This window comes from Polypterus senegalus, chromosome 10 (genome assembly GCF_016835505.1).
Source record: "Polypterus senegalus isolate Bchr_013 chromosome 10, ASM1683550v1, whole genome shotgun sequence".
Lineage (NCBI taxonomy): Eukaryota > Metazoa > Chordata > Cladistia > Polypteriformes > Polypteridae > Polypterus > Polypterus senegalus.
Window position 1 is genome coordinate 174522597 of NC_053163.1, and position 27608 is coordinate 174550204.

The 27608-nt window shown below is 41.1% G+C and overlaps 1 protein-coding gene across 3 annotated transcripts in view; it reads left to right on the forward strand.

Moving 5' to 3' along the window:
* LOC120538192 (N-acyl-aromatic-L-amino acid amidohydrolase (carboxylate-forming)-like) overlaps positions 1 to 17118 on the forward strand; it is a 29131-nt gene extending 12013 nt beyond the window's left edge. For 2 of the 3 annotated variants that reach the window (XM_039767645.1, XM_039767646.1), the window contains exons 5-7: positions 10485 to 10592; positions 16091 to 16200; positions 16353 to 17118. In XM_039767645.1, the coding sequence (XP_039623579.1) occupies positions 10485 to 10592; positions 16091 to 16200; positions 16353 to 16550 (416 nt within the window). In that variant the 3' untranslated portion in view covers positions 16551 to 17118. The remainder of the gene's footprint in view (positions 1 to 10484; positions 10593 to 16090; positions 16201 to 16352) is intronic. The other variant, XM_039767647.1, reaches the window with a different exon arrangement.
* The last annotated feature ends 10490 nt before the right edge of the window (positions 17119 to 27608 follow it).

Here is a 27608-nt window from a genome sequence, read left to right on the forward strand (position 1 = left end):
CAGTGCTGCAGCTCAGTTTCGGGATGTTGGCAATCTTCTTATAGACCAGGCCATCTTTATGTAGAGCAACAATTTCTTTTTTTCAACTCCTCAGAGAGTTCTTTGCCATGAGGTGCCATGCTGAACTTCCAGTGACCAGTATGTGAGACTGTGAGAGCGAGAACACCAAATTTAACACACCTGAGACTTTGTAACACTAACAAGTCACATGACACCAGGAAGGAACAATGGCTAACTGGGCACAATTTGGACATTTTTCACTTAGGGGTGTACTCACTTTTGTTGCCAGACATTAATGGCAGTGTGTGTTGAGTTATTTTGAGGGGACAGCAGATTGACACTGTTATACAAGCTGTACACGGACTGCTTGACATTGTGTCAAAGTGTCATATCTTCAGTGTTGTCCCATGAAAAGATATCATAAAATATTTTCAAAAATGGGAGGGGTCTACTCACTTTTGTGAGATACTGTATTTTTGAAAGATATATCAGCTATTTGCATGTAAATTTGCTCTGTTATAACGAGTGTAATCTTGGTTATTACGAACAGCACTTGACCGCATCCTGGACTTTTGTGAGCCACTAGCGGAATACATTTCAATATGCAATAAATTTCTTATCTGATGCCTGGAACAACGTGACAACTGTTACCATACAGAATTGCTTCAGGAAATCAACATCTGATATCTTTGAAGAAGACGATGAATTGCCTTTCTCTACATGTGTTCGCCAAAACAATATTGAAATTAAAAATGTAAATTATTGCGACTATCAACACGTGGATGACCGATTGTTTGTTTACTAGCGGAATTCCTACTGAAAACAAAATTTATAAATGCGTTGCTTCAAAAAGAAGCTGATGATGAAGATGACAAGGAGGAGGAAGATGCCGCTGGCGTATTGGATTTACCAGAGCGCAGTTGACCAACATTGATGCTGAAAACGCCTACAGTAGGTCGATGGAATTTTTTCAAGGGACTGACGCGAAAAAGCAAGCGTTGGATTCATTAAGTGTTTAAGAGGCAAACTGCGTGACTGTAGATTACAAAGTTTAAAAGAAAAAAGTATTCTATCTTTACCCAGTCCTGGATAATTTATCTAGGATAATTTTGGACCAAGTTATTGTTCATTTCTTCTGGTTTATCATTACTTACTCTTTCTCTCTAGCATTTACCCCACAGATACGCAATATAGGTCTATTGGCTTCTTTTGTTTGTCCTGGTGGGAGTTTGTATATTTGCATGTGTTTTAAACCATCCAGGATTGATTTTTTTTTTTTTCTGTTTGTGTTGTCACACACGTGCGAATAGGAGGTTAGGAGCACAAGCTGATACAGCGCATTGCCACACACACACACACACACACACCATGACAAACCAACTCGGGATCCCAGATTGGGACCCGAGTGTAGCCGTGCAGCAGGTGACACCTCAGCACCACACAAGTTCAGATGGAATGGAAACAGTGTGAGGTTCTTTGCAGTTGCTGGAGTGCCAATTCTGCCAACAACCCCCAAGTATTCCCTGAAGGTTGGAGCGCCAACTTGCTGGGTGCTTGCAGATTAACGTTATACCCAGGACGGAGCAATTGTACGTTAAGGGCCTTGCTCAAGGGCCCAACGAAGTACAGTCACTTTTGGCGTTTACAGGAATCGAACCAGGAACCCTCGGATCAGACACCAGATAAAAGTCCAATAATTATTTTATTTGGACAATACAGTGCACAAAGCACCCTCCACTCCACTATACTCATAAATCAATACAATAATCAATCCTCCTCTCCCAGACGCATTGTTCCCTTCCTCCAAACTCAGCTTACCCGTCTGGGATCTCCCACAGTCCTTTTATAGTCCTTAACCTGGAAGTGTTTCTCTCTGTCTGTCCATGTGAGTGGCAACACTTCCAGGTCAGATTAAAAACTCCTTTTCTTCAACCCAGAAGTAAGTCATTTCTTCTGTCCACGTGACCGGGCTATAGGGAAAATAGTCCTTGATCTTCCCTGCAGCGTCCTCTGGCGGCCCCCATGGTATCCAGCAGGGCTATGAATAAACACTCCATTGTCGAGGATTCCCTGCTGGCATTCGGGGCACCTCCATGCTGCAGGGAGAGCTCCATCTGGCGGCCTGGGTGTATTTACCAGGATGAATGGCCGGCCATATACCACTATATATAATATTATATATATTTATATAATATTATATACATACATACATACATATACATTGAGTATCAGAGGTGGGTAGTAACGAGTTACATTTATTTGAGTAACTTTTTAAAAAAAATTGTACTTCTAAGAGTAGTTTTACTGTACCATACTTTTACTTGAGTACATTTGTGAAGAAGAAACGCTACTCTTACTCCGCTACATTGGGCAACACTCGAATCGTTACTTTTTTTCCCCTAGATAAAGTCTGACAGACAGTTTTCAATCTGCTCTGTGTAGCGGATGCTGTCAAGTTGCACACACGCCTTCCATTGCATCACCAGCTCTGACGGGAGGTTTTGGATGTTCCCCAAATCAAGGTGCTGCAGCTTTGAGGACAGATGTTGCATTTTTTGTTTGAAAGCATTAACTGAGCTAATTGTATTGACCATGGTTTTCTCTTTTCCTTGCAGCTATAAATTAAGCTCATTCAACATGTTGGTCAGATCAGAAAAAAATGGCAAGTATAGCAGCCATTGATCGTTATTAAGTTGCTTGTATTCTGCATGATTAATGACCTGGAGAAACTCCTTTTTCTCCGGCCAGGGGTCTTGAAATCTCAGCAGGAATTTCTCCCTAGCCATCTGTCTCAACGAAGGCCTCTTTTATCATCTCTCCATCTTGGAAGGACTTCTTGTGCTTAATGATTGAGTGACTCACTTGGAACGATGCTTCGGTGTGTCTGCCTTTGCTTTTGAATTCAGCCGAGTGAATAATGGATGGCTGTCCGATTTAACTGGGATTTTAGTTCCCTCTCTTTTCTCTTTCTCAGATCGCTTATCGGAAGGACGTCAGTTTCGTAGTTTTTATGAACAGTTCGAAAGTGCCTTTCCACATTTTCCTTCTTTGGAATAGCAATGATGGATTGACAGATCAGACAAACACACTTCGACTGTGACATTGTGAGAGAAAAAAAATCCTCTTCTAATTCCACATCCAGCCCATACCCTCCCCAAACAATTTTTTTTAAATCCCTTGTTTGTTCAATATAAATTGGAAGGCTAACTAGATCACTTGCATTCGTGCGTTTGATCGACTAGTGTGTTAGAAAAAAAGAGATCTCAGACTGGCCGCCCTGTATGTCAATCAAGTGGCAAATGCCATAGGGAGGATACATGATAGACTAACATTTAAAAATATTTTTTTTTGAATGTAACACTATCTACTTGCACTCCCTTTCCGATCTACTGGTCAATCATGATTGACGCATCGGGCACCCCTGGCTTCGAGAATTATATTAACACGTAAGTCCAGGTGGCGGCGAGGTGCACTGACTCTCTTTCCAAGTCTCCTACAGACCTTTCCTGGGAAATCCCGCCAGGAGCCGGTGCCTCAGCTCAGAGCACATCACTTCCTGTCCCGGTCTCTAGGATGACATCACTTCCTCAAGTCTCGGTATAAAACCCCACTCCCCTCCTTCGAAGGGCACTTCTGTGTTAGGACTCTCAAACCTTTTTTACTTTTGTAGCCAGGAACATCATATATGGGTGGCTGCCCCAAACCTGTGCGATGCCTGATGTCTCTTTCTGTCAGTGTATATAATGCTGCGCGAATTGACCCCAGTGACCTTTATAATGGTGTTGAGTAGGTTTGAAAAATGATGAATGGGCCACTCATGTTGCCCTCCGGAAATTTTGAATTCCAAAAGCATTCTTGCTGAACCAGCAATTAAGACAAATAATGAAAAACGTTAAGACCTATAAAACTTGTGAAACCAATAAGTTAACAAGTGAAGTGATATATTAATTGTGTGCATATAAAAAAATAAATAAAATTGAATGCCAAAACGTTGAAGAGAGTTACCCATTACAAAGAAGAGTAGCACAAGCAGATAAAAAGTGAAGCAGTAAAGCATTAACCGAGACTGTGACTAATCCTCCAGCTCTGCTATTTAGGTCATCATTTGAATATTAGTCTGACAGCTTTTGACACATGCATATGGTAAAACATTTCTGGAATACTGCACGTTGCTGGCGCCCAGCAGATTCAGAGTGAGCCGATATCACTCGTGTAATGAACCAATTCCTTCTACAGCAGATAATTCCACCCAAAAAGCCTTGACTCGTGGAGTGGCTACTTTTAGAAAACTGTCTCACTCCTACTAATATAAACTGTGAAGTCATTTCTCAAGATAAAGCTGCACTGGTCGTAGAATCAAATCCCAACGCCACAAAATCGTGCAGAGTCCAAAAGCCGCCTGGTTTCAGTTTAGACTTTTTAATGAAGGATCCTAAACGGCCGAGCTCTGCCTGCGGAGAAGGCCGCTGTCCCAGACATTTTTATGCATCGCTTAACACCGATAATGTAGCTTGGCATTCCTGCTCTGTCAAAGGGCAATACCTGATGGCATTTTGACACCTTTGTACATTCGCCCCACAGTTATGCCCACTTGGTTATTAGCAGAATGAATAATGAACACGGATCTGCATAACCTAATCAACACCTGTTTGGAATTTTGCCGGCTTTGTCCAGTAGCCTTTTCAACCAAGGCCCCCTTGTTGCTAATCCTCCATCTTGTCTTTGGCATTGGCTTTCAGGGTGTTAGTTTTACATTGGCAGAGCTGTTACACATAAGGCTTGGTGCGTGTCACTGCATAACTGCTTAAACATATTGGTGGTAAGAGTACATAATACAGTACTTTATTATTAAAAATAATATCTTATAAGGTGCAGAATTACACAGTAAAACAAGTCCTTAATCATGTTATACATTCTAATTTCTGTGTATACGATATTCTAATTATCCAGTGCGATTGTATCTTCTTATATAATACACTACCCTTGATTTGTCTGTCCAGGATTTTAAATCGCCTTTAGCTCGCAAACCGTTTGAACTATTGACCTGAAATTTGGTACACATATACTACGTGACGTCTACTGTCCGCTTTCAGGGTGATGATTGACCTCCAAGGTTATTCCTCTTTTCATTTTTATTTTATTTTATTGTAGAATCAACTCCCGGCAGCGTACAGCAGGGCGGCCATGCAGCGCATGCGTACGGGGGCCGTTCACATCCCTACCACCTTCACCCTCACTTCCCCTACCTCTTCATATCTTAAATCCATTCTTGAGGCAGATTAAAGACTTAAGTGAAAAATTAAGGAAAACATACTAAGTTATTGCAAAACACACACTGACTTAATCAGTTTCAACATAAAAAGAAGAGGAGAAGAAATAGGCTGCTATGGTGGAAGAAAGAAGAGCAATCTGCTCAGGAAGCCGCAAGCGCATCAACCTCTGAGGAAACGAATGTTAAACATAGAGAGAAAGAAAGAGGATGAGAACTAGGAATAACAACAACAACATTTATTTCTATAGCACATTTTCATACAAACAGTAGCTCAAAGTGCTTTACATATTAAAGAATAGAAAAATGAAAGACATAATTATAAAACAAAATAAATCAACATTAACATCGAATAAGAGTAAGGTTCAATGGCCAGGGGGGACAGAAAAACAAAAACTCCAGACGGCTGGAGAAAAAATAAAATCTGTAGGGATTCCAGACCATGAGACCGCCCAGTCCCCTCTGGGCATTCTACCTAACATAAATGAAACAGTCCTCTTTGGATTTAGGGTTCTCATGGAAGAGCTTGATGATGATGATGGTCACGTAGACTTCTTCCTTTTAATCCGTCCATCATTGTTGGAGCATCATGAAGCTTTGAGTAGGTGGAGGTGGCGCAGGCCACCACCACAAAGAAACCGGAAAAAGAAACAGAAAAGAGAGTAGGGGTCAGTACCGATTTTAGAGCCACCATGAATAGTTGTTTTGATGAATTGAACATACAGAGTATCAGGATTAAGTTAAATTACGATTAAAATGAAGTTATAAAAAGGCCATGTTAAAGTAATGTGTTTTCAGCAGTGTTTTAAAGTGCTCTACTGTATCAGCCTGGCGAATTCCTATCGGCAGGCTATTCCAGATTTTAGGTGCATAACAGCAGAAGGCCACCTCACCACTTCTTTTAAGTTTTGTTCTTGGAATTCTAAGGAGACACTCATTTGAGGATCTGAGGTTACGATTTGGAATATAAGGTGTCAGACATTCCGATATATAAGATGGGGCGAGATTATTTAAGGCTTTATAAACCATAAGCAGAATTTTAAAGTCAATTCTGAATGACACAGGTAACCAGTGTAGTGACGCTAAGACTGGTGTGATGTGTTCTGATTTTCTTTTCCTAGTTAGGATTCTAGCAGCTGCATTCTGCACTTGTTGCAAACGATTTATATCTTTTTTGGGTAGTCCTGAGAGGAATGCGTTACAGTAATCTAGTCGACTGAAAACAAACGCGTGAACTAATTTCTCAGCATCTTTCAGTGATATAAGAGGTCTAACTTTACTTATGTTTCTTAAGTGACAAAATGCTGTCCTAATGATCTGATTAATATGTGATTTAAAATTCAGATTACAGTCAACAATCACCCCTAAGCTTTTTACCTCCGTCTTGACTTTTAATCCTAATGTATCCAGTTTATTTCTAATAGCCTCATTGTATCCATTATTGCTGATCACTAAAATTTAAGTTTTCTCTTTATTTAACTTGAGAAAATTACTATTCATCCATTCTGAGATACTAGTCAGATATTGTGTTAGTGAGGAATGCTCAAGTCAAGTGTATTCACTGCATGTTATCGTGCAGTGCGCCGCTACGGGTATAAAAATATTTGATAAATATTCATGCAGATAGTTTGTACAGTGTGTGGAAACATATCTTCAGTCATTTCGATGTTTCCCAAATACACCTTCTCAACAGTACAGGCACCAACAGACTTTTAGTACTCTAGGAAGAGTCTCCGACACGTCGCTTGCAAGCTACCGGTAGCTCGCCAAAGGGTTAGTGAATCCTACATAAATTAGAAAACTTGATTAGTCAAGTTAGGGGTGGACGATCTTTCCAAAAAATCGTATTACGATCCACAATCTGAATTGCAATCTATATTTTCAATGTGGCGTACACTTAAGAGAATATCCGGACTCGAACTCATCAAGACCTAAGTAACACTTTACTTTAAATATCAAACAAAGTTAATTGCAATTGTTCTCTCGTTTGCTAGCTAAGCGGAGTTAAGGAACACGAACCGAAGCTGGCGAGTGACTGAGGAGAGCACACAAACACCCAACCCCTGGCCCGCTGCATGTTTCTCAGATTCGCGCAAATAAATCGGTACTGCAAGCGAACTATGATACATAGTGAAATGAGAGAAGTCGCAAAATCAGGCGATCTAAATTCGTGAAATACAGTAGTTTTGTCGTAAAAGTGGACAGACGGACAGACAGACAGACATTGGATTTTCTATATTATATATAGCAAAATACCCGTGCTTCGCAGCAGAGAAGTAGTGTGTTAAATAAGTTATGAAAAAGAAAAGGAAACATTTTAAAAATAATGTAACATGATTGTCAATGTAATATATAAACTCAAAGTCAAAATATATTGATTGAAACGACTCTGAACTGAAGTAAGTTAACAAAAACGTATTCTGAAAAATAAATTAAAAAAACACTGTTCGGTTAATGGTTTGAAAATGATGCATGAGCCCTGCCCAGGATTGGTTCCTGCCTTGCGCCCAGTGTTGGCTGGGATTGGCTCCAGCAGACCCCCGTGACCCTGTGGTCGGATTCAACGGGTTGGGAAATGGATGACTATTCCAGCGCTGACTTTGTATATTCCGACGATGACTTTATATATTGAAGTTTTGACTTTATATATTCCAGCGCTTACTTTATATTGTAAGCTGGAGGGCTTCGCTATTACGTGTGGGGACGAAACTTCACTTTGGTAACTGATCATGCTCCACTTCAATGGTCATACCGACAGAAAGATACAAACTCTCACCTCATGAGATGATTTCTGGGCTTACAACTTTTACCGTTTCACAGTAAAACATCGACCAGGTTCTGAACGCGTCAACGCAGATGTATTATCAAGACTAAATGAACCTGGTACAGAGAGTCGCTTGATTCACGTAAATGTGAATAAAGCTGAGGGGGAGGGTGTGAGCTGGAGGGCTGATCGCACCCCAAGAAGATACAGACGCCTCTGGGAAAACCAAAAACCCCTGAAACACAGACTACCCTCACATTGCTCCTTACTTTCTCACTTGCGCTATAACGCGTAATGCAAACCTCGCGCGATACTCCGCTAACTTAAAAGCCTTGCGCAGCGCCTGTCAGTTGAAAATTGATTGTTTGCTTGCTTTTATCGCTCTCTCTCTCTCTCTCTCTCTGCTCCTAGCGGAACTGTCATCTCTGACTTGTCATGGAGCACGTTTAAGCTCATGTGTTTGCAGTGTTTCAATAAAAATCCTTCTTGTTTCTACGACCTCCTGTGTCTCTGTGCAAATCTGTGACCCAAGCGTGACAATATATTCCGACGCTGACTTTATATATTGAAGATCTGACTTTATATTTTCCAGCGCTGAGTTTATGTATTCCGACGCTGACTTTATATATTTAAGTTTTGACTTTAGGTGGCAGTGTGACGAAGTTGCTTCGGAAGACGCCGTTAGCCGCTCAGCTCAGAGCGAAATGAGGTAAATGGGAGGGGAGATGACGTGACTCCTCCACCCGCCTTAACTGTCAATCCCCCACAAACACAGTCTCTCGGAATCTGCATAAGCACAGCCCTTCACCTGCAATTTTAACTTAGTTACAAAGTGATCAAAACTCGTTTATATCCTGCGTCCTCTCATTAAACTTGTATCCCGCATTACCCGTGGGCATGACAAACGCCAGCGGCAGCCTGTCTATGAACTTAATTTAAACCTTTAGGTTTACACCGTGCTTTGTTTCCGAAGTAGCTGCACTGATAAATATGGTTGTATATGCCACTCGCTCGCTTCTTATTGTTTCGCTGCCTTCTCAATTATATAATGCATGTTTTCTTCAGCACTTTTTGGAGCTCTTCCTGGTTTTCTACGTACTGCGTTGACAGTCAGTTCACGTGATTACGTGGGCGGCGTGATGATGTCACACGAAACCCCACCCCCACGGCTTTCAAGCTCAACTCCATTACAGTAAATGGAGAAAAATACCTTCCAGTTATGACCATTACGCGTAGAATTTTGAAATGAAACCTGCCCAACTTTTGTAAGGAAGCTGTAAGGAATGAGCCTGCCAAATTTCAGCCTTCTACCTACACGGGAAGTTGGAGAATTAGTGATGAGTGAGTCAGTGAGTGAGGGCTTTGCCTTTTATTAGTATAGATTAGTAAACCTTCAAAATAATGTGCAGTTAAAGTCTCAACAGCATTTCTGGAGCTTAGTAGAGCCAGATAACTATAAGAATCTTCACCAAGCAGCTCTGAAAATGTCTGCTTTGTTTGGGTCTCCATACGTCTGAGAGTCTGACATGAATTTCATGAAATCAAAGTTCAGAACATGACTGAGAGACGAACATTTAAATGACTCCATAAGGGTGAACAGAAGTGGCGACACTCCACCATACACCTCAGTGCCAGTCATCTGACTAACTAAAAAACACATCACATATACAACTGGACATGTGAATAAAGTGACACCGTGACATGTGACAAAATGACTAATAATAATAATAATAATAATAATTCTTTGCATTTATATAGCGCTTTTCTCACTACTCAAAGTGCTCAGCAGGTTAAGTTGAGTTAAGAAGGTTGCTTAAGGGCCCAACAGAGCAGGATCCCTATTGGCATTTACAGGATTCAAACTGGCAACTTTCTGATTGCCAGTGCAGATCCCCAGCCGCAGAGTCACCCCTCAGCCTCAATGAAGAAGTCATATCTGTGTACTTGGAATTTCATTGATTTTTGTTTTGACAGCATTCATGTTTTAATTCAATAGTGTGAGATACACTGACTAGATAATGCATACAGACGTACAAAATGCACTTGCCGGTGAACTTAATATTTTTTGTGTTTTATTTTAAAATGTGAGTTGTGAACACCATCATTTTGTAAATGTTCAGGCAAAACAAGCTTATTCAGTTTGTTTGGTTTGAAATAAGCTATGAGAATAAAAATGAGAAAACGTGAGTAGCTCTCGGCCATTTTCATTTTGTAAAAGTAGCTCTCAGGGGAGCCTCGCTGTGGACAGTATAAGCTCTGTCTCTGGGGGTCGCGGTGGAGCCTCCTGGAGTTCTTTGTCACACACCCACAAAGCTCACACGTCACAATGCCTCGTACTCTTGCTCTACTAGCTGTTCTTTCACTCTGTGGTATAGTGGCTGTAGTTTTACTTTAATCTGCAAAGTTTTCAAAGGTGTGAGACACAATTGCATCCCGTTTCATATCTTCTAGCTTTGGAAATTGGACCAGCACCCCACGGTGTGATCCGAGCTGACATTTATAACACCATGAAGATGTTGGTGGGCCACCTTCTAGATTTCATTGACCAGTTTAATAAAGGTAAGGTTGTTGGCTTTAATAATTAGTAAGTGCTTAGGTTATCACTTTACGATTAGATTGTAAAACATTTGTGCTGCCCTTATTCTCAATGGTAATTCTGAATTTCAATAGTTTGGTGCCAAATGTTGTACAAAGTGGCATCCCAGACTTTTATATTGCATGTTATATATTTTTTTAAGGTACACAACTATTGTATTTGGTATTACTCCCATTACATCAAATGTCTTTTACTTACTTATGACCGGCAGCTTTAAATGCTTTTTCTCCAACTTTGTGTGTGTGTTGTTTTATCCATTGCAATCGTGATACAATATGCTGAAAGGATGAATGAATGAGAAAAGTTGACAAAATAACAGAGATAAGAACTCAAAGACGTTGAAGTTATTTTCATACACTTTGTTATTCCTGTTTGGGATATTGTGCTGGTTTCCTTATTCTAGTGTTTAGGTACATAGAGCTGGTAAACCCTTCGTCCTAACACTGCAGCTGTGACGCTTATGGAATTAAACAAAAAAACATTTGTTGTACCAATGATTGCCTCATTTCTCATTATGTCCACATATCCATCTCAACATTCTCATTTCTTCCACATCTGAACTGTTTTAACAAGAGACTCCAGTAGTACATTTATAAGATTTGACAACCTAAATCAGGGATGTCGAACTCCAGGGGCCTCATGTATAACGCCGTGCGTAGAACTCGCACTATAACATGGCGTAAGCACAAAAGCCGAAATGTGTTTACGCACAGAAAAATCCAGATGCAGGAATCTGTGCGTACTCCAACTTCCACGTTCTTCCGTTACATAAATCTCGATCAGCGTGAAAACCAACACTCGTACACGCGCTTTATGTAACGCCCCAACTCCTCCCAGAATTACGCCTATTTGAACATGCAAATCAATATAAATCGCCCTTAAGCGCAGCCTTCTGTGAAAAGACAATGGGAAAAGCACGGGGAAAATATAAGAATTTCAGCGAATACCAAGTGGAGGCAAAGGAAAAACATACTATTTGTTCAAATAAACCGTGGAATAATCAACAAAAGGAAGTTGATCGAGTGGCGTAGCGTGTTGGAGAAACTTGAAAGCTCACATCCACAAAATCGCACAGTGCCGGAAATAAAAAAGAAGTCACATATCAAAGTCGCCGTGAAAAGAAGAGTTGTAAGCCCACTGTCTGAGTGAAGCTTATTAGGGTACAGAGAAAAAAGACACACGGTGGGGAAAAAGCACGAAATGTCAACTTCAATCTCGACATTTCCACTTTAATCACGTAGTTTATTTTGTCATTTAGTAGAACATTATAAACTTAATCTTAAAATCGTTTAATCAACCAGTTTCTCAAATCACATCGTAATTAAAGTAGCACGTTAAATGCTTTGTTTTGTATTTGATCTTCTACTCGTATGTGCTCTTTGTGTGTGAATCACTACTTGCTTCTTAAACCGTCTCTCTTCCTCCAACTGGACACAGAATTAATGACATTCGTGATATTACAGCTCTCTGAATAACTAAAATACTGAGATGTATACGTGATATCATTTTCATGATGATAGGAGTTAAAGCACATTATTAAACATGTGTTTCATGAGCCTCGTGCTCATGACAAGCATTTATCTTTTGTCGAAATTTGTCGCTGCGTTTTTAGCTGTGGTGTTATTTTCTCTTTCTGTTTTATATTCAATATATATTGGCGTAGCCGTCACTGCAGTCAGTGCTTTTCTTTCCCCAAGTAACCGATCGCCACACAATCAGCTCTGTAATAGAAGTTAAGCCATCTGTAAGCTTAGCGCCGATTCTTCAAAACGTTTAAAGAACATTGAAATATCTTCGTAGTACATGTTAAATTATTCTATCCTTAACAACACTCCCAGTGAAGAATATAGATTATTTAAATGAAGTTAAAGTTTTATCTGTATAATTTAACAAACATATTTTGCTGCATTTCACCTTAAAAATGATATCGTCATCATATGTAAATACGCGCTTTATAAAGTGGCCCAGGTTGTGCGATATTATAACTGTAGTGCAAGTTTACAGTGGGGTGATTGTTCTTATAAGTACCAACAGTTCTACAAGGCGCAATTGATTGAGTGCATTTAAAGTTCTTGGGATTAAACTGTTTCTGAACCGCGAGGTCCGTACAGGAAAGGCTTTAAAACGTTTTGCAGTGGCTGAGACAGCATGTCCTTGAAGCTGTATACCGATAATTCTCTTTCCGATCAGCTGCTGCTGTGATTCACACTCCGATACAGTAATCTAAATACTCCGAGTCGTGCAGTGAGAGTAATATGGAAAAAGATGATCCGCTGTGGCAACTCCTAACGGGAGGAGCTGAAAGAAGAAGTGAGAGTAACAACACTAAAGCAGTTATGGTATTTGGAATACTATGGCTATTCACTGCTTTGACGCTGGGTGCCGCCAGTTTGCAAAACCGAGCGGAGAACTTGCGTACGACAAGCTATGAGGTACCGTGGAAAAGTGCGTGGCTTTACGCCAAGTGTAGGTTTTATACATCGCGATTTAAACGTGGAAAAGTTCTTACGCAACATTTCTGTGTGTACGCACCGTTTATACATGAGGCCCCAGGCCTGGAGGGCCGCAGTGGCTGCAGGTTTTCATTCTAAACTCTTTTCCTAATCAGTGACCAGTTTTCATTGCTAATTAACTTCTTTTCCCTTCACTTAAATAGCCCTGCTTTTAAGGGTTCAGTCCTCTAAATGTATTCCTTTCTTCATTAAATGACTTTCAAACAGATATGAGATAACAGATGACCAGCTAAATTGGGGTTTCAAACTCCAACCAATCTCTTAATGAGAAGCTGATTCTTGCTCTTAATTAAACCCGTTATTTAATTCCATGGCTTGTTGCTGCTCTCATTCTGCAACAGCAGACATTTACAAAACAGTTGCTTTTTCTGTTTTTTTCCAAGGACATTGTGAAAATGTTTTGGTGACCTGAGAGATCAACCCTACCAAGACCATCACCTTTTTGTCACTTTTTTGACCATCCTCTCATTTGTTAAATAGGAGTTTCTCAGTCGGTGTGGCTGGCGTTTCATCTGACTCTGCTCCTTTGACATGTGGAGTGCCACAGGGCTCAGTTCTTGGACCTGGACTTTTCTCTTTATATATTCTTCCTCTATCACAGATTCTTAACTCTTTTAAGGACATCTCATATCATCTATATCAGGGGTGCCCAATGCGTCGATCGCGATCGACCGGTAGATTGCAAAGGTAGTGCAGGTAGATCGAGTTGTATTTATATTAAAAAAAAAAAATTTTTTTTAAACATTAATTTATCATATATCCTCCCTATGCTATTTGCCAATTGATTGCCATACAGGCCAGTCTGAGATCTCTTTTCTTCTAATACACTGGTCATCCCGCACGCACGATCAAACGCGCAAGCTACCGCAAAACTCCGGATGTGATCTAGTTAGCCTTCCAATTTATATCGACTAAAGAAGGGATTTCCATCCATCCATTTTCTAACCCGCTGAATCCGAATACAGGGTCATGGGGGTCTGCTGGAGCCAATCCCAGCCAACGCAGGGCACAAGGCAGGAACCAATCCTGGGCAGGGTGCCAACCCACCGCAGAACACACACAAACACACACTAGGGCCAATTTAGAATTGCCAATCCACCAAACCTGCATGTCATTGGAATGTGGGAGGAAACCGGAGTGCCCGGAGGAAACCCATGCAGACACGGGGAGAACATGCAAACTCCACGCAGGGAGGACCCGGGAAGCGAACCTAGGTCTCCTAACTGCGAGGCAGCAGCGCTACCACTGCGCCAACGTGCCGCCCTAAGAAGGGATTTAAAAAAAACCTTATTTGAGGAGGGTATGGGCTGGAGGTGGCATTGGAAGAGGATTTTGTTTCTCACAATGCGTTTGTCTGACATTCGAGGTTTGATCTCTGATGAGGGGTGCAGTGGAGTGTGTACGCCTGATGAGCCCAAAATAGGGCGAAATGCGTGTCGCGTACTCTTTGCATTATTTGACAGTTAACTATGTAACATTCTATGATCTGCTTTTCCGACTTGCAGACCAACCACACGCGTTACCTGGTAGGTAACCACCCATACAATCAGATTGTGATTCAGACTTCGAATGATATATACATTAATATACATTTTTAATGTAGGTAGATCATTTCGACCTGGTCATTTTAAAAGTAGCTCGCAAGCCGAAAAAGTGTGGGCACCCCTGATCTATATGCAGATGATATACAGCTTTATTTTTCATTTAAGCCTAACCAAATTAATACTTTGGTCACTTTGGTTGATTGTCTGTCTCGGGTTGATGACTGGCTCAGTAGTAATTACCTGCAGTTGAATTCAGGAAAAAACTGAGGTACTAATTGTTGCTCCTCCTGTTCTTCATTCTGAGATCAGTTTAAAATGATTTTCTGTCTCTCCTGTTATCAAGTCGAGTCTACGTAACCTTGGGGTTATTTTTGACCAGTCCCTGATACTTGATGAATATGTAAGGTCAGTTAGCTGCTCATGTTTCTTTCATCTAAGACATCTCTCAAAACTAAGAAATGTTGTTGAAAGATCAGAATTGGAGATGCTTATTCATTCTGTTATTTCCTCACGGCTTGATTACTGTAATGCTCTCTTTACAGGTTTGAGCAAGTCCTCTGTCTCACACCTTCAGTTAGTTCAAAATGCAGCTGCCAGGCTCCTAACTCGTGCCAGCCGGCGTGATCATATCACCCCCATGCTGCACACCCTGCACTGGCTCCCAGTGTGTTATAGAATTCATTTTAAAGTTTTGGTACTTACGTTCAGAGTTTTGCATGGACAGGCCCCTGAGTACCTAACCAGCCTGCTCCAACGCCATACAGCTTGCCGGACGTTTAAGATCTGGGCAACAGGGCCTTCTCGTGTGTCTCACATACTCGGCTAAAAACCCGTGGGGATCGTCTGTGGCACCAAGACTATGGCATAGCCTGCCTTGAGGTCTGCATGGAGTCGAGTCTGTTGATTCTTTTAAAAAACAACTAAAAACATTTCTTTTTAAACAAGCTTTTAATCAGCGCTGAATAGTTCCAGTTTGTTTGTGTATTGTTTTTATGTTTTTGATTTAACTGTTTGTATTTGTTCTGTATTTGCTGTTCAGCGCTCTGTGACCTTTTGTCTGTGACGGGCGTGATGTAAATAAACTACTACTACTACTTTCTTTATTTTCAGATATTGTGTGATGGGCACAGGTTAGCTGGTCATATGCCAGCTTGTTTTGTGTCTCATTATTGTTCGGCTGCTAATTAAGAAAAAAGAGACGACGAAGGGCCCTGAGTGAAGTTAATTAAAACAAAGGCAAAATAAGTTAATTAGCAGCAAAACTGGTCACTAATGAAGAAGAGGGTTAGAATGAAAATCTGCAGCCACAACGGCCCTCCAGGACTGGAGTTCGACACCCGTGACCTAAATGCACATCTATAACATTACCGGGAATCCAACCTTCTGCACCTTTGTATCCCACAGGACAAGAATTCCCAGCTTTCAATATGGATTGCTTTCAGATAGAGAGAAAGTTTGACTACCCACGGGATGAAGAAGGACAACTTACAGCTTGCATTCATCCAAAGCTACAAGTGAGTGAGCGAGCAGGCAAAGGACTGCACTGAAGATGATTCATCTCGCCTCATTAATGAATTCTGTCCAAACTGTGCTTTGATTCTGTTGTCCTGGTCAGCCATTCATTGTCGTCTTCTCTTCTCTCCTCTCTCTCTCTCTCTCCTTGCAGGACTCTGATTTCAAACCCCTTTTCCAGGGTGATCCCATTTTCCAGTCCTTTGTTTCAGAAGATAGTATATGTTATGAGGCGCAGGATCCAATTTGTCCCATCTTCATCAACGAAGCTTCTTACTATTCAAAAGGAATTGCATTCTGGGGAACCAAAATTCAGACCTTTGAGATCGCATCTATTAAAGTGTCCATCTAATCTTTCTTCAGCTCTTGTGTTGCACCTTTATTTGCTTCTTCTGAAATTTTACCATTCAGTCCTTCAGCTTTTTAGTTCTAAATCTGAAGATCTGCACATATTGGCTCATTAACTTTCCAGCAGAGTTGAATTAAGATACCCCAGTTATCCCATTCCACGTTTTCTTCACGGTGGTTTTTCATTCTCCTCTCTCAGACTGTGAGCCTTATTCTTATCCTCGCTTTATGAGGTCCTCTCTTACTGCTGTTGAATCCTATGTAGATTTATATGAATGACTTTACTTTAAAAAATGAATTACACCCGACACTTATGCTTCTTTAAATTAACTGATAATGTCAAGTTTCAGTGTCTCTTGGATCGTTTTTTGTAACCAGCCTTTATCAGTGAAGGGAGTGGCACTCTGAGGTTTGTGCCAGCCTCGCTCCCTACTGGAAGTCAAGTCCCTTCCATATTTAATACTCATTTGGACATCTTGTTTGTGTATTGCTATCATCATGAAGTATAGTTTAATTTTGCTTGTATTCCTAGATGCTAAATGTCGTCCTGTATAAAAGAATTAATAAAATTCGAAATAACAATCGCCTTGCGTTTTAAAGTAGCAGAATCCAGGCAAGTCCACGTTGATAAAACCCACTAGTTGTTCAAATGTCTTTCAGGATCCCTGCATCCTGTCAACAACCTTTTCAGTTTCCAAGTATATTTTTCAAGTGAGGAGGCAATGCTTTGTACATAATATTATTTGCATTTAATGTGAGTAAATAAAGGCCACAACTTGGGCCAGTTCTTGGGGTTGAGGTCAAACATCGATGGCTGGCACTAAATGAGGTAACTTTTCACTTATGAATTGTGATCTTTACTGCTTTTGATTTTTAAATGTTGACATCTAAATATTTTGGAAGTGGGTGTACCGCGTTTAATGGTTCCGTAAGTTGGCCCAGCGATGGACTGGTGCCCCGGCCACAGTAGCTTACTACCTTGCACCTTATGCTGGTATCTTATGCAGAACTTCTACAGTCTTGTGAGAAACAATGTACACCCTCTTACACTTCTATGGTTTTATGTATCGGGACATAATTTTTTAAAAAATCTGGTCCGTACCAGATTATAAAATTTTTCAAATCTAATCTCCGGTGTAAAACGACACACAACAGATTCCACCGTGTCATTATTTCTCTCTATTATAAAAAAAAAAAATCTTGGGAGGGAGATGAGACATGATCTTCTTGGAAGACAATTTTACGTCCTGTGAGACAGAAGGACAGCTGCTGTACAGGCTTTTAAATGAGCGACAAGCAGAACACGCACCTCGGCAGAAGCAGCACAAAGCCAGTAGCTGATCCATCTGCTTCGCCTTAGCTTGCGTTCAGCCCCCCCAAACCCAACACAAGTGTAAGAGACGCAAAGTGGCAGGAGCATAGCGCACCTCCGGGGTGTTGAGCGAAGCGATTGAGACCAAATCATCTCACAGAGACACTTTGACGACACACAAGACTAGACATTGCAACCATAGGAAGCAAAACTCGTGAAACGGTGACTTTTGCACGTCACGGCCTACTTACAAGCAATTTAAAACAAGTTCATGGACATCTAACCTTGCAGTTGTTGGAATGCTTTTGTCAGAAGCACTTTAGGTGCTCCCGGCTCTTAAAACAACGACAAGCAGAACACGCAGCTCACCAGCAGCAGCAAGCCATCAGATGATCCAAGCGCATCTCCTTAGCGTGCGTTCAGTAACCTTTCACATCGCTAGCGGCAGAGACACGAAGTGGTAAAAGGGCAGATGCTTTACAGGCTTTTAAATGATCAACGCAAAGCGCGACAAGCAGAACACACAGCTCGCCAGCAGCTGAACTGACCGCATCTACTTAGAGTGCGTTCAGCTCTTCCCCCTCACAACGTGAGAGGGAGAGACGCGAAGTGGCAGGAGTGTAGCGCACCTCCGTGTGTGTTGGGCGAAGCGATCGAGACCTGATCATCTCGGAGAGACACTTTGACGACATACGAGACTAGACATTACCACATAAGTAGCAAAAGGACAGCTGCTGTACAGGCTTTTAAATGATCAACGCAAAGCGCAACAAGCAGAACACGCAGCAAGACAGCAGCTGAACCGACCGCATCTACTTAGAGTGCGTTCAGCCAACCCCACATCCCCAGCCATCCTTCAAAACGCAAGCAGCGTTAAACTTCCTGCGAGAAAGAGATTTAACCGCAACCATGGCAGGAAATAAAGAACAAATATTGTTTTTACAAACGTTTTAAAGTAAAAGTAAAAATAATGCATATGTGACAATTCCCATGAAAATAACAATCTCTTTAAATTGTTTATCTGGTAAACCAAACCTGAGGGTGGGTGAGTGAAGCGAGCAGGGGGCAGAGCCCCCTAGTATTAACAAAAATGAAGCCAAAACGGAGAAGCCACATGTGAAGACCTAAACACACCCCATGATTCAATAGCTTGTACTGTACAGCAGAGCCACCTTTAGCAGCAATACCTTGAAGTAATCGTTTTCTGCCTGACTTTGTCAGTCCTTCACATTGCTGTGGAGGAATTTTGGCCTGCTCTTCTCTACAACGTTGCTTCAGTTCATTTAGGTTTACGGCCATTCGTTTCTGCACAGCTCTCTTAAGGTCCTGCCCCAGCATTTTAGTTGGGTTGAGGTCTTCACTTTGACTGGCCATTATAACATCTTGATTCTTTTTTAGCTGCTCTGTTTTAGATTTGCCAGTGTGCCTGAGATCGTTGTCCTATTGCATGACCCAATTTTGGCCAAGCTTTTGTTGTCGGCCAAACGACCTCATATTTCACTCTAGAATACTTTTGGTATAGAGAGAAGTTCATGGTGCAGTGCATTATGGCCAACCATCTCCTCTTTGGTTTCATCTCCTCAAAGGACAATGCTCCAGAAGTCTTGTGGTTTGTTCAGATGCAACTTTGCCAACTTAATCCGTGCTGGCAACCCTTCCAAACTAACCATACTTGTTTAGTCTTTTTCCAATTGTACTGTCATGAACTTTAACACGCTAACTGAGGCCTGTAGAGCCTGACATGGAGCTCTTGGGTTTTTTGCAATTTCTCTAAGCATTGCACAGTCTGACCTTGGGGTGAATTTGTTGGGACGTCCACTCCTGGGAAGATTGTCATCTGTCTTGAATGTTCTTCACTTGTGAATAATCTTTCACACTGTAGAATGATGGACTTTCAGATTGTTTGAAAATAGTCTTTTCAGGTTGATGGCCTGCAACAATTGCTCTTCTGAGATCATTACTGATGTTTTTTTTTCCTCCTTGGCATTACCTCAATGCCCCAGACTAGCAAACTGCCAGAACATCTGCTTTTAAAGAGGTGGCCACACTTGCTGATGATCAGTTATTCAGGTACGTTTGATTAGCAGCGCCTGGCTGCTACTTACCCCCTTAATTCCTAAGGAAGCAGTAAGGGTGGACGACTTTTTTTTTTTACACACTGCTTCTTCATTCTGGTTTAGTTTTTCTTAAATAAATAATGACGCTGTGTAATATGTCATGTTGTTGCTCGTCTGAGGTTGTAGTTACTTAATTTTAACACCTGGGGCCTCATGTATAACGCCGTGCGTAGAACTCAGCACTATAACATGGCGTAAGCACGAAAGCCGAAATGTGCTTACGCACAGAAAAATCCAGAAGCAGGAATCTGTGCGTACTCCAACTTCCACGTTCTTCCTCTACATAAATCCGGATCAGCGTGAAAACTAACGCTCGTGCACGCGCATTTTGTAACGCCCCAAATCCTCCCAGAATTACGCCTATTTGAATATGCAAATCAATATAAATCGCCCTTAAGCGCAGCCTTCTGTGAAAAGACAATGGGAAAAGCACGGGGAAAATATAAGAATTTCAGCGAATACCAAGTGGAGGCAAAGGAAAAACATACTATGTGTTCAAATAAACCGTGGTATAATTAACAAAAGGAAGTTGATCGAGTGACATAGCGTGTTGGAGAAACTTGAAAGCTCACATTCACAAAATCGCACAGTGCCGGAAATAAAAAAGAAGTCACATATCAAAGTCGCCGTGAAAAGCCGAGTTGTAAGCCCACTGTCTGAGGGTACAGAGAAAAAAGGCACACGGTGGGGAAAAAGCACGAAATGTCAACTTTAATCTCGACATTTCCACTTTAATCACGTAGTTTATTTTGTCATTAAAATAGAACATCATAAACTTCATCTTAAAATCGTTTAATTAACCAGTTTCTCAAATCACATCGTAACTAAAGTAGCACGTTAAATGCTTTGTTTTGTATTTGATCTTCTACTCGTATGTGCTCTATGTGTGTGAATCACTACTTGCTTCTTAAACCGGCTCTCTTCCTCCAACTGGACACAGAGTCCATGACATTCGTGATATTACAGCTCTCTGAATAACTAAAATACTGAGATGTATATGTGATGTCATTTTCATGATGATAGGAGCTAAAGCACATTATTAAACATGTGTTTCATGAGCCTCGTGCTCATGACAAGCATTTATCTTTTGTTGAAATTTGTCGCATGCTTTTAGCTGTGTTGTTATTTTCTCTTTCTGTTTTATATTCAATATATATTGGCGTAGCCGTCACTGCAGTCAGTGCTTTTCTTTCCCCAAGTAACCGATCGCCACACAATCAGCTCTGTAATAGACGTTAAACCATCTGTAAGCTTAGCGCCGATTCTTCAAAACGTTTAAAGAACATTGAAATATCTTCGTAGTACATGTTTAATTATTCTATCCTTCACGACACTCCCAGTGAAGAATATAGATTATTTAAATGAAGTTAAAGTTTTATGTGTATAATTTAACAAACATATTTTGCTGCATTTCACCTTAAAAATGATATCGTCATCATATGTAAATACGCGCTTTATAAAGTGACTCAGGTTGTGAGATATTATAACTGTAGTGCAAGTTTACAGTGGGGTGATTGTACTTATAAGTCCTAACAGTTCTACAAGGAGCAATTGAAAGAAACTGTTTCTGAGCCGCGAGGTCCGTACAGGAAAGGCTTTAAAACATTTTGCAGTGGCAGAGACAGCGTGTGCTTGATGCCGTATACCGATAATTCTCTTTCCGATCAGCTGCTGCTGTGATTCACTCTCAGATACAGTGATATAAATACTCCGAGTCGTGCAGTGAGAGAAATATGGAAAAAGATGATCCGCTGTGGCAACTCCTAACGGGAGCAGCTGAAAGAAGAAGAAGAAATAGAAGTGAGAGTAACAACGCTAAAGCAGTTATGGTATTTGGAATACTATGGCTATTCCCTGGACCATTATATTCTTACGAGTTAATTACAATCAGATGCATTACACTAATAAACAATATGCGGTTAGTTTCTGTGTATTTATAAAGCCGCGTCATGAAAATAATGAGTAATCACACAAGAACAGTACCATTGCTTTGACGCTGGGTGCCACCAGTCTGCAAAACTGAGCGGAGAACTTGCGTACGACAAGGCATGAGGTACCGTGGAAAAGTGCGTGGCTTTACGCCAAGTGTAGGTTTTATACATCGCGATTTGAATGTGGAAAAGTTCTTACGCAACATTTCTGTGCGTACGCACCATTTATACATGAGGCCCCTGGTAAGGACCAGGGACTCGTGTATAACACCTTGCATAGAATCTTCACTAAAAACATGGCCTACCAATAAAACTTGAACTGTGCATATGCACAAAAAAATTCAGACACACAAAATTGGGCGTAAGCAAAGTTCTGTTCACTTTCCCTTTGTAAACCCCATTCGATGTGAATCTTAACACACACCTACAGCCACACCCTGACTCCTCCCAGAATTTCACCTATTTGAATATGCAAATCAATATAACTAGCCCATTCCATTCAGTGTTTTGTTAAGCACTGCATGGCACTTGTAAAAAAAAAAAAGAAGAATTTCTGCAACTGTGAAATGAAGGTCTGCTCAGTATAGTGGAGGCCAACAAAAATGTACCGTTTGGTGGCTTAAGAAGTGGTCTAAGCAGCAAAAGGAAGCTGATGGAGTGGCACAGCGCAGCGAAAGGTACTCTCAAGTTCAGAAAGTCGCACAGTGCCAGAAATAAACACAGAAGCGGTCAGATATCAAAGTCGACAGGCATACGTGATTCGAAGCCCCTCGTCTGAGTGTCAACACCACTGGAGGAGGTAATGGAGTTCTGGAGCTCAAACCACTTGAGCAGCGAGCTGCTGCAGCTATTGGTGAGTCACTTATAACTGGCACTTTACCACCGCCCAAGGCTTAGAGTGGAGGCCATTATAACATCACTCTTGTTCAGTCAGTGGATTGGCCAGTGAAAATCTGTACAAAACGTTTTCAAAAGCTGGCAGGATCTAATCAATAATCTGAGGAAGCAGGTTCTCTCCCCATTTCTTTTTCTTCTCCATTTATCTTTATTCACTTATTAATTTATCTATTTACTTATTTTTACTAGCTTTACGTTTTACTCTGCTGGCCATGCTCTCTTTCTCAGGTGTGGGAGTGGATTTGGTTTCAGTCCTATTTTTGTAAAAATTGATCTGTTTGTATGGATTGTTGTGTGATTACAATAAAATCAATAAAAGTATTTTTTAAAAAAAAAGAATATTTTATAGTCCACTGCACCAATTGCATTTGGAAAACCAGATGTTGCCGCAAATTTCGCTTTGATATTTGCCTGTTCAATCAAAGTATAAGGAAATGTTCTGCATCTGGATGACATATGGATAATGCCAACTCTCACAGCTGGCATGGCACGACTCAGTGATGACTGAGAAATATCTGAATGGGCTGGCAGTTCACACTGAAAAGCTCCTGTGGCTAAAAAGCTGAGGGTGGACAGAACTTGCAAAGGAACAGGTAGAGCGCAATTCCTCAACGTCTGCCTTTATAAAGCTGGCCCCAGTTCAGCACACACACTCCAAGAAATCTAAATCGACTAAGAAGCCAGTCATCATCTCTAAATACATGCTGTCTTCTAATTCTGCCATTTGCAATGTCTTCTAACAACGCTACAGCAGTCAACAACAACATTTATTTATATAGCACATTTTCATACAAAAAGTAGCTCAAAGTGCTTTACATAATGAAGAAAAGAAAAATAAAAGATAAAATAAGAAATTAAAATAAAACAACATTAGTTAACATAGAAAAGGAGTAAGGTCTGATGGCCAGGGTGGACAGAAAAAACAAACAAAAAAATAACTCCAGACGGCTGGAGAAAAAAAAAATAAAATCTGCAGGGGTTCCAGGCCACGGGACCGCCCAGTCCCCTCTGTGCAGTCTACCTAACATAAATGAAACTGTCCCCTTTGTATTTAGGGTTGTCACAGAGTCACTTGATGTTGATGGTCATACAGACTTCTGGCTTTTAATCCATCCATCATTGTTGGAACATCACGGGTCTTTGAGTAGATGGTGGTGGCGCAATCTACCACCAAAAGAACACCGGAAAAGGAAACAGAAGAGAGAGAAGGGGTTAGTACAGATTTTAGAGCCACCATGAATATTTATTATAATGAGTTGGATATACAGAGTATCAGGATTTTAATTACAGTGAAGTTATGAGAAGGCCATGTTAAAGTAATGTGTTGTCAGCAGTTTTTTAAAGTGCTCTACTGTATCAGCCTGGCGAATTCCTATTGGCAGGCTATTCCAGATTTTAGGTGCATAACAGCAGAAGGCCGCCTGCCTCATCACTTCTTTTAAGTTTTGTTCTTGGAATTCTAAGGAGACACTCATTTGAGGATCTAAGGTTGCGATTTGGAATACAAGATGTCAGACATTCCGATATATAAGATGGAGCGAGATGATTTAAGGCTTTATAAACCATAAGCAGAATTTGAAAGTCAAACCTGAACGACACAGGTAACCAGTGTAGTGACATCAAAACTGGAGTAATGTGCTCGGATTTTCTTTTCCTGGTTAGGATTCTAGCAGCTGCTTTCTGCACTCGTTGCAAACGATTTATGTCTTTTTTGGGTGGTCCTGAGAGGAGTGCGTTTCAGTAATCTAGTCGACTGAAAACAAACGCGTGAACTACTTTCTCGGCATCTTTCAATGATATAAGAGGTCTAACTTTTGCTATGTTTCTTAAGTGAAAAAATGCTGTCCTAGTGATCTGATTAATATGCGATTTAAAATTTAGATTACAGTCAACATACAGTCATGGTAGTTTGGCCATTCGGTGCAACATTATATTGTTACAGATTGATTATAATCAAGTGCCTTACATTTGTAAACGATATGCAATTAATTTCTGTTTGTTTGATAAAACCCGTGTCATGGATGAGAATCTAAAAAGGAAAGGCAAACCACACAGAACCAGTAGCACTGCTTCGACAGTGGGTGCCGCCCGTTTACAAACCCAGCCGAAATGTGCGTACGCATGGTGTGAAGCTGCCGTGAAAATGTGTGTAGTGTTACACCAGGTTTAGTTTTTATACTTGTCGATATGAGCGTGGAAATGGGCATACACAACATTTTTCTACATACGTACCATTTATACATGTGGCCCCAGATGATTTTTTTATTATGTCCTGATACATAAAAGCTTAGAATTGAATGAGGGTGTACTTTCTTTTTCACATGACTGTGTGTCCCAAAATTAGATTAAGCCATTTTGAGAATGTTACTTTTTGTATAGTTATTTGTCTTGTACTCGATGCTTGCTGGGATACACTCAAGATTCCATAGAAAGTGGATGGATGGTACAATGAGTCTTGAGTGTAGTATTGGGCTGTGACCAATATGTGGCGCTTAAAGGCAGAACAGCCAGTAATCACACCACTCGTCACTTTGTTTCATTTCCTTGTAGTTTGGCACTCCACCCCAGTATAAAAATCTTTCTGTTGAATTTGTAGATTCGGCTCTCTGCTGTGCCCTTCCCAGTGATTCAATACATTCTTAACAAACATGTGTTGCAATAGAACATCTAATAAGTCACAGATAAGGGAACAAAAAGAGAGTTTGGGAACAAAGTGTTCCTGCTGATTGCCACTCTTGTTGTCTTAAATTCATCTCGCCATCCATTTTCAAACCTGCTTGTCCAGTTCAGGCCTGTGGGGGGCACAAGTGCTTATCCTGGTAGTCCAGTGGTGCCACGGGTCACATTCAACCATTCTCTCCCAGTCTGGCGTCACAATTTAATTTAACGTGGGAGAAAAACCCATTCAGACTGGGGCCGTCTTGGGATGTATTCACACTGGCAAATCGTTCTGTGCCCGAGCACGTTTGTCCACATGATTCACCACAATGTTAAGTTCATTTGACCAGTGTGATCACTCCGCTCCGGGCCCACCATACCTTGTCCTGGCCTACTTGGAAGTTGGATGGTTCAGTAGCATTCGGGAACAGTGTGATCGCTAAACGTGCCCAAGCAAAGATAACGGACAAGACGTCAATGATACGACAAGTCAGATAGTGCAATTCTCATTTCCTTCAATCCCTTTTGAGTTACAAACAGGTTTTTATTTCCACTTCACATGTGAACGTGAATTGTAGTTGGCAAAAAAAGCTTTGTCCTTTGTTAAAAGTCAGCACAAAATCTTCTTTCCTTGTTTGTAAATGGACTATTTGCCAACGTGGGGGCCTGCATGTGGAGGAACCAGTATAAAAGACTTAGACATCAGTCAAATACTTTGAAGCCGATGGACGGATGGGTGATAACATCATCTGTCCTGAAAATCCTTTCAGCGCAGCGACGAAAATGACAAACTATACACAAAGTGTTGTCATGGCTTCCTGGTCTGTTATGCCGCGTAAATCGTCATTAAAGAAAGTTAAGTTATTTTCTCTTATGTGATTTTTACTGCCGTATCACTATGGGGGGATATCGTCTTTTTAACATGATATAGTTTCTGGTTACTTAAGATGCCGCAATTACAAAAGAACTGGGAATAAACTAAAGGAGCACTTCATTAACATCATTTCTCACAGTAAAAATCTTCTCGTATGTGTGGCATGATTAACAGCAAAACGCTGTGCTGCACACTCAATAAATCAGTCAGAGGGTAGAGCGTCGTCCTGCCCTACATGTCTCCAAAACAACCGCAAAATAAGTCAAATCGTTTTGACGTGCATTCTGTCACTCCGTGTTCGCATCGTCTTTTGGCGAAAGTAGGCCCGGGCCCAGAACGTTAAGCGCAGTGTGAGTGCAGGCCAGCCAGGGATTGGGGGGCGATCACGCTTGGGCACGGTACGGAAAACACACAGGCCTAGTGTGAGTACACCCTTAACGTATGGGCACTGGTCTGGGGGCCCCAGGAGCAGAGCATAGGGGTCCACGATGTTTCTGATGCCTATGTATGTTTCTGCTTTGCTGTCAAAACAGGAGTCCCAGCGTACTACTTTGCCTGGGACGAGGGGCTAATGACTCAGACATGGAATTGAAAATTAGTGGTGGTGCCTGGACCAGGGTTCTGAAACTGAGCTCCCTTGTGCCCCTTTTCTTAATCCAATAGTTCAGTGGCCCTCAGGTTCAGTCCTGGTGGTCTCCCATGGCTACCCCTTCTCATGCCAAGTAAAGTCTTCTTATCATTTGACTTTTGTGTTAATTAATCATGTCGTTGATGCCCAGTTTGTGTTTTCGTATCAGTCCAGAATTTACAAACTGGTTATACTAAACATTCTTTTTGATACGCAATTCTTTTTTCAGTTTTCTAGGATTGTATTCTTTCTGGTTGTTTATTCCATTATTTACTAGTTAGCATAGAAGTGAGTAACACTAAATATCTGCCTTTTAGCGCTCAGTGTCACTTATTCAAGTGTAGTCATTAATCATCAGAATTTGGTGACAACTAAGAGAGCAAACACCTCAAAAACAGCAATCAGAAAGAAAATAACAGAGTTAAGCGTCTAAAGATAAGGCAGAAATACAACTATCTCATAAATCTGACACTCTCAATGCAGATAAAAAGGACAGTTGAATTAACAGTAAGATCAATATGATGGGCGGCACAGTGGGTAGCGCTGCTGCCTCACAGTCAGGAGACCTGGGTTTGCTTTCCCGGTCCACCCTGCGTGGAGTTTGCATGTTCTCCCCGTGTCTGCCTGGGTTTCCTCCCACGGTCC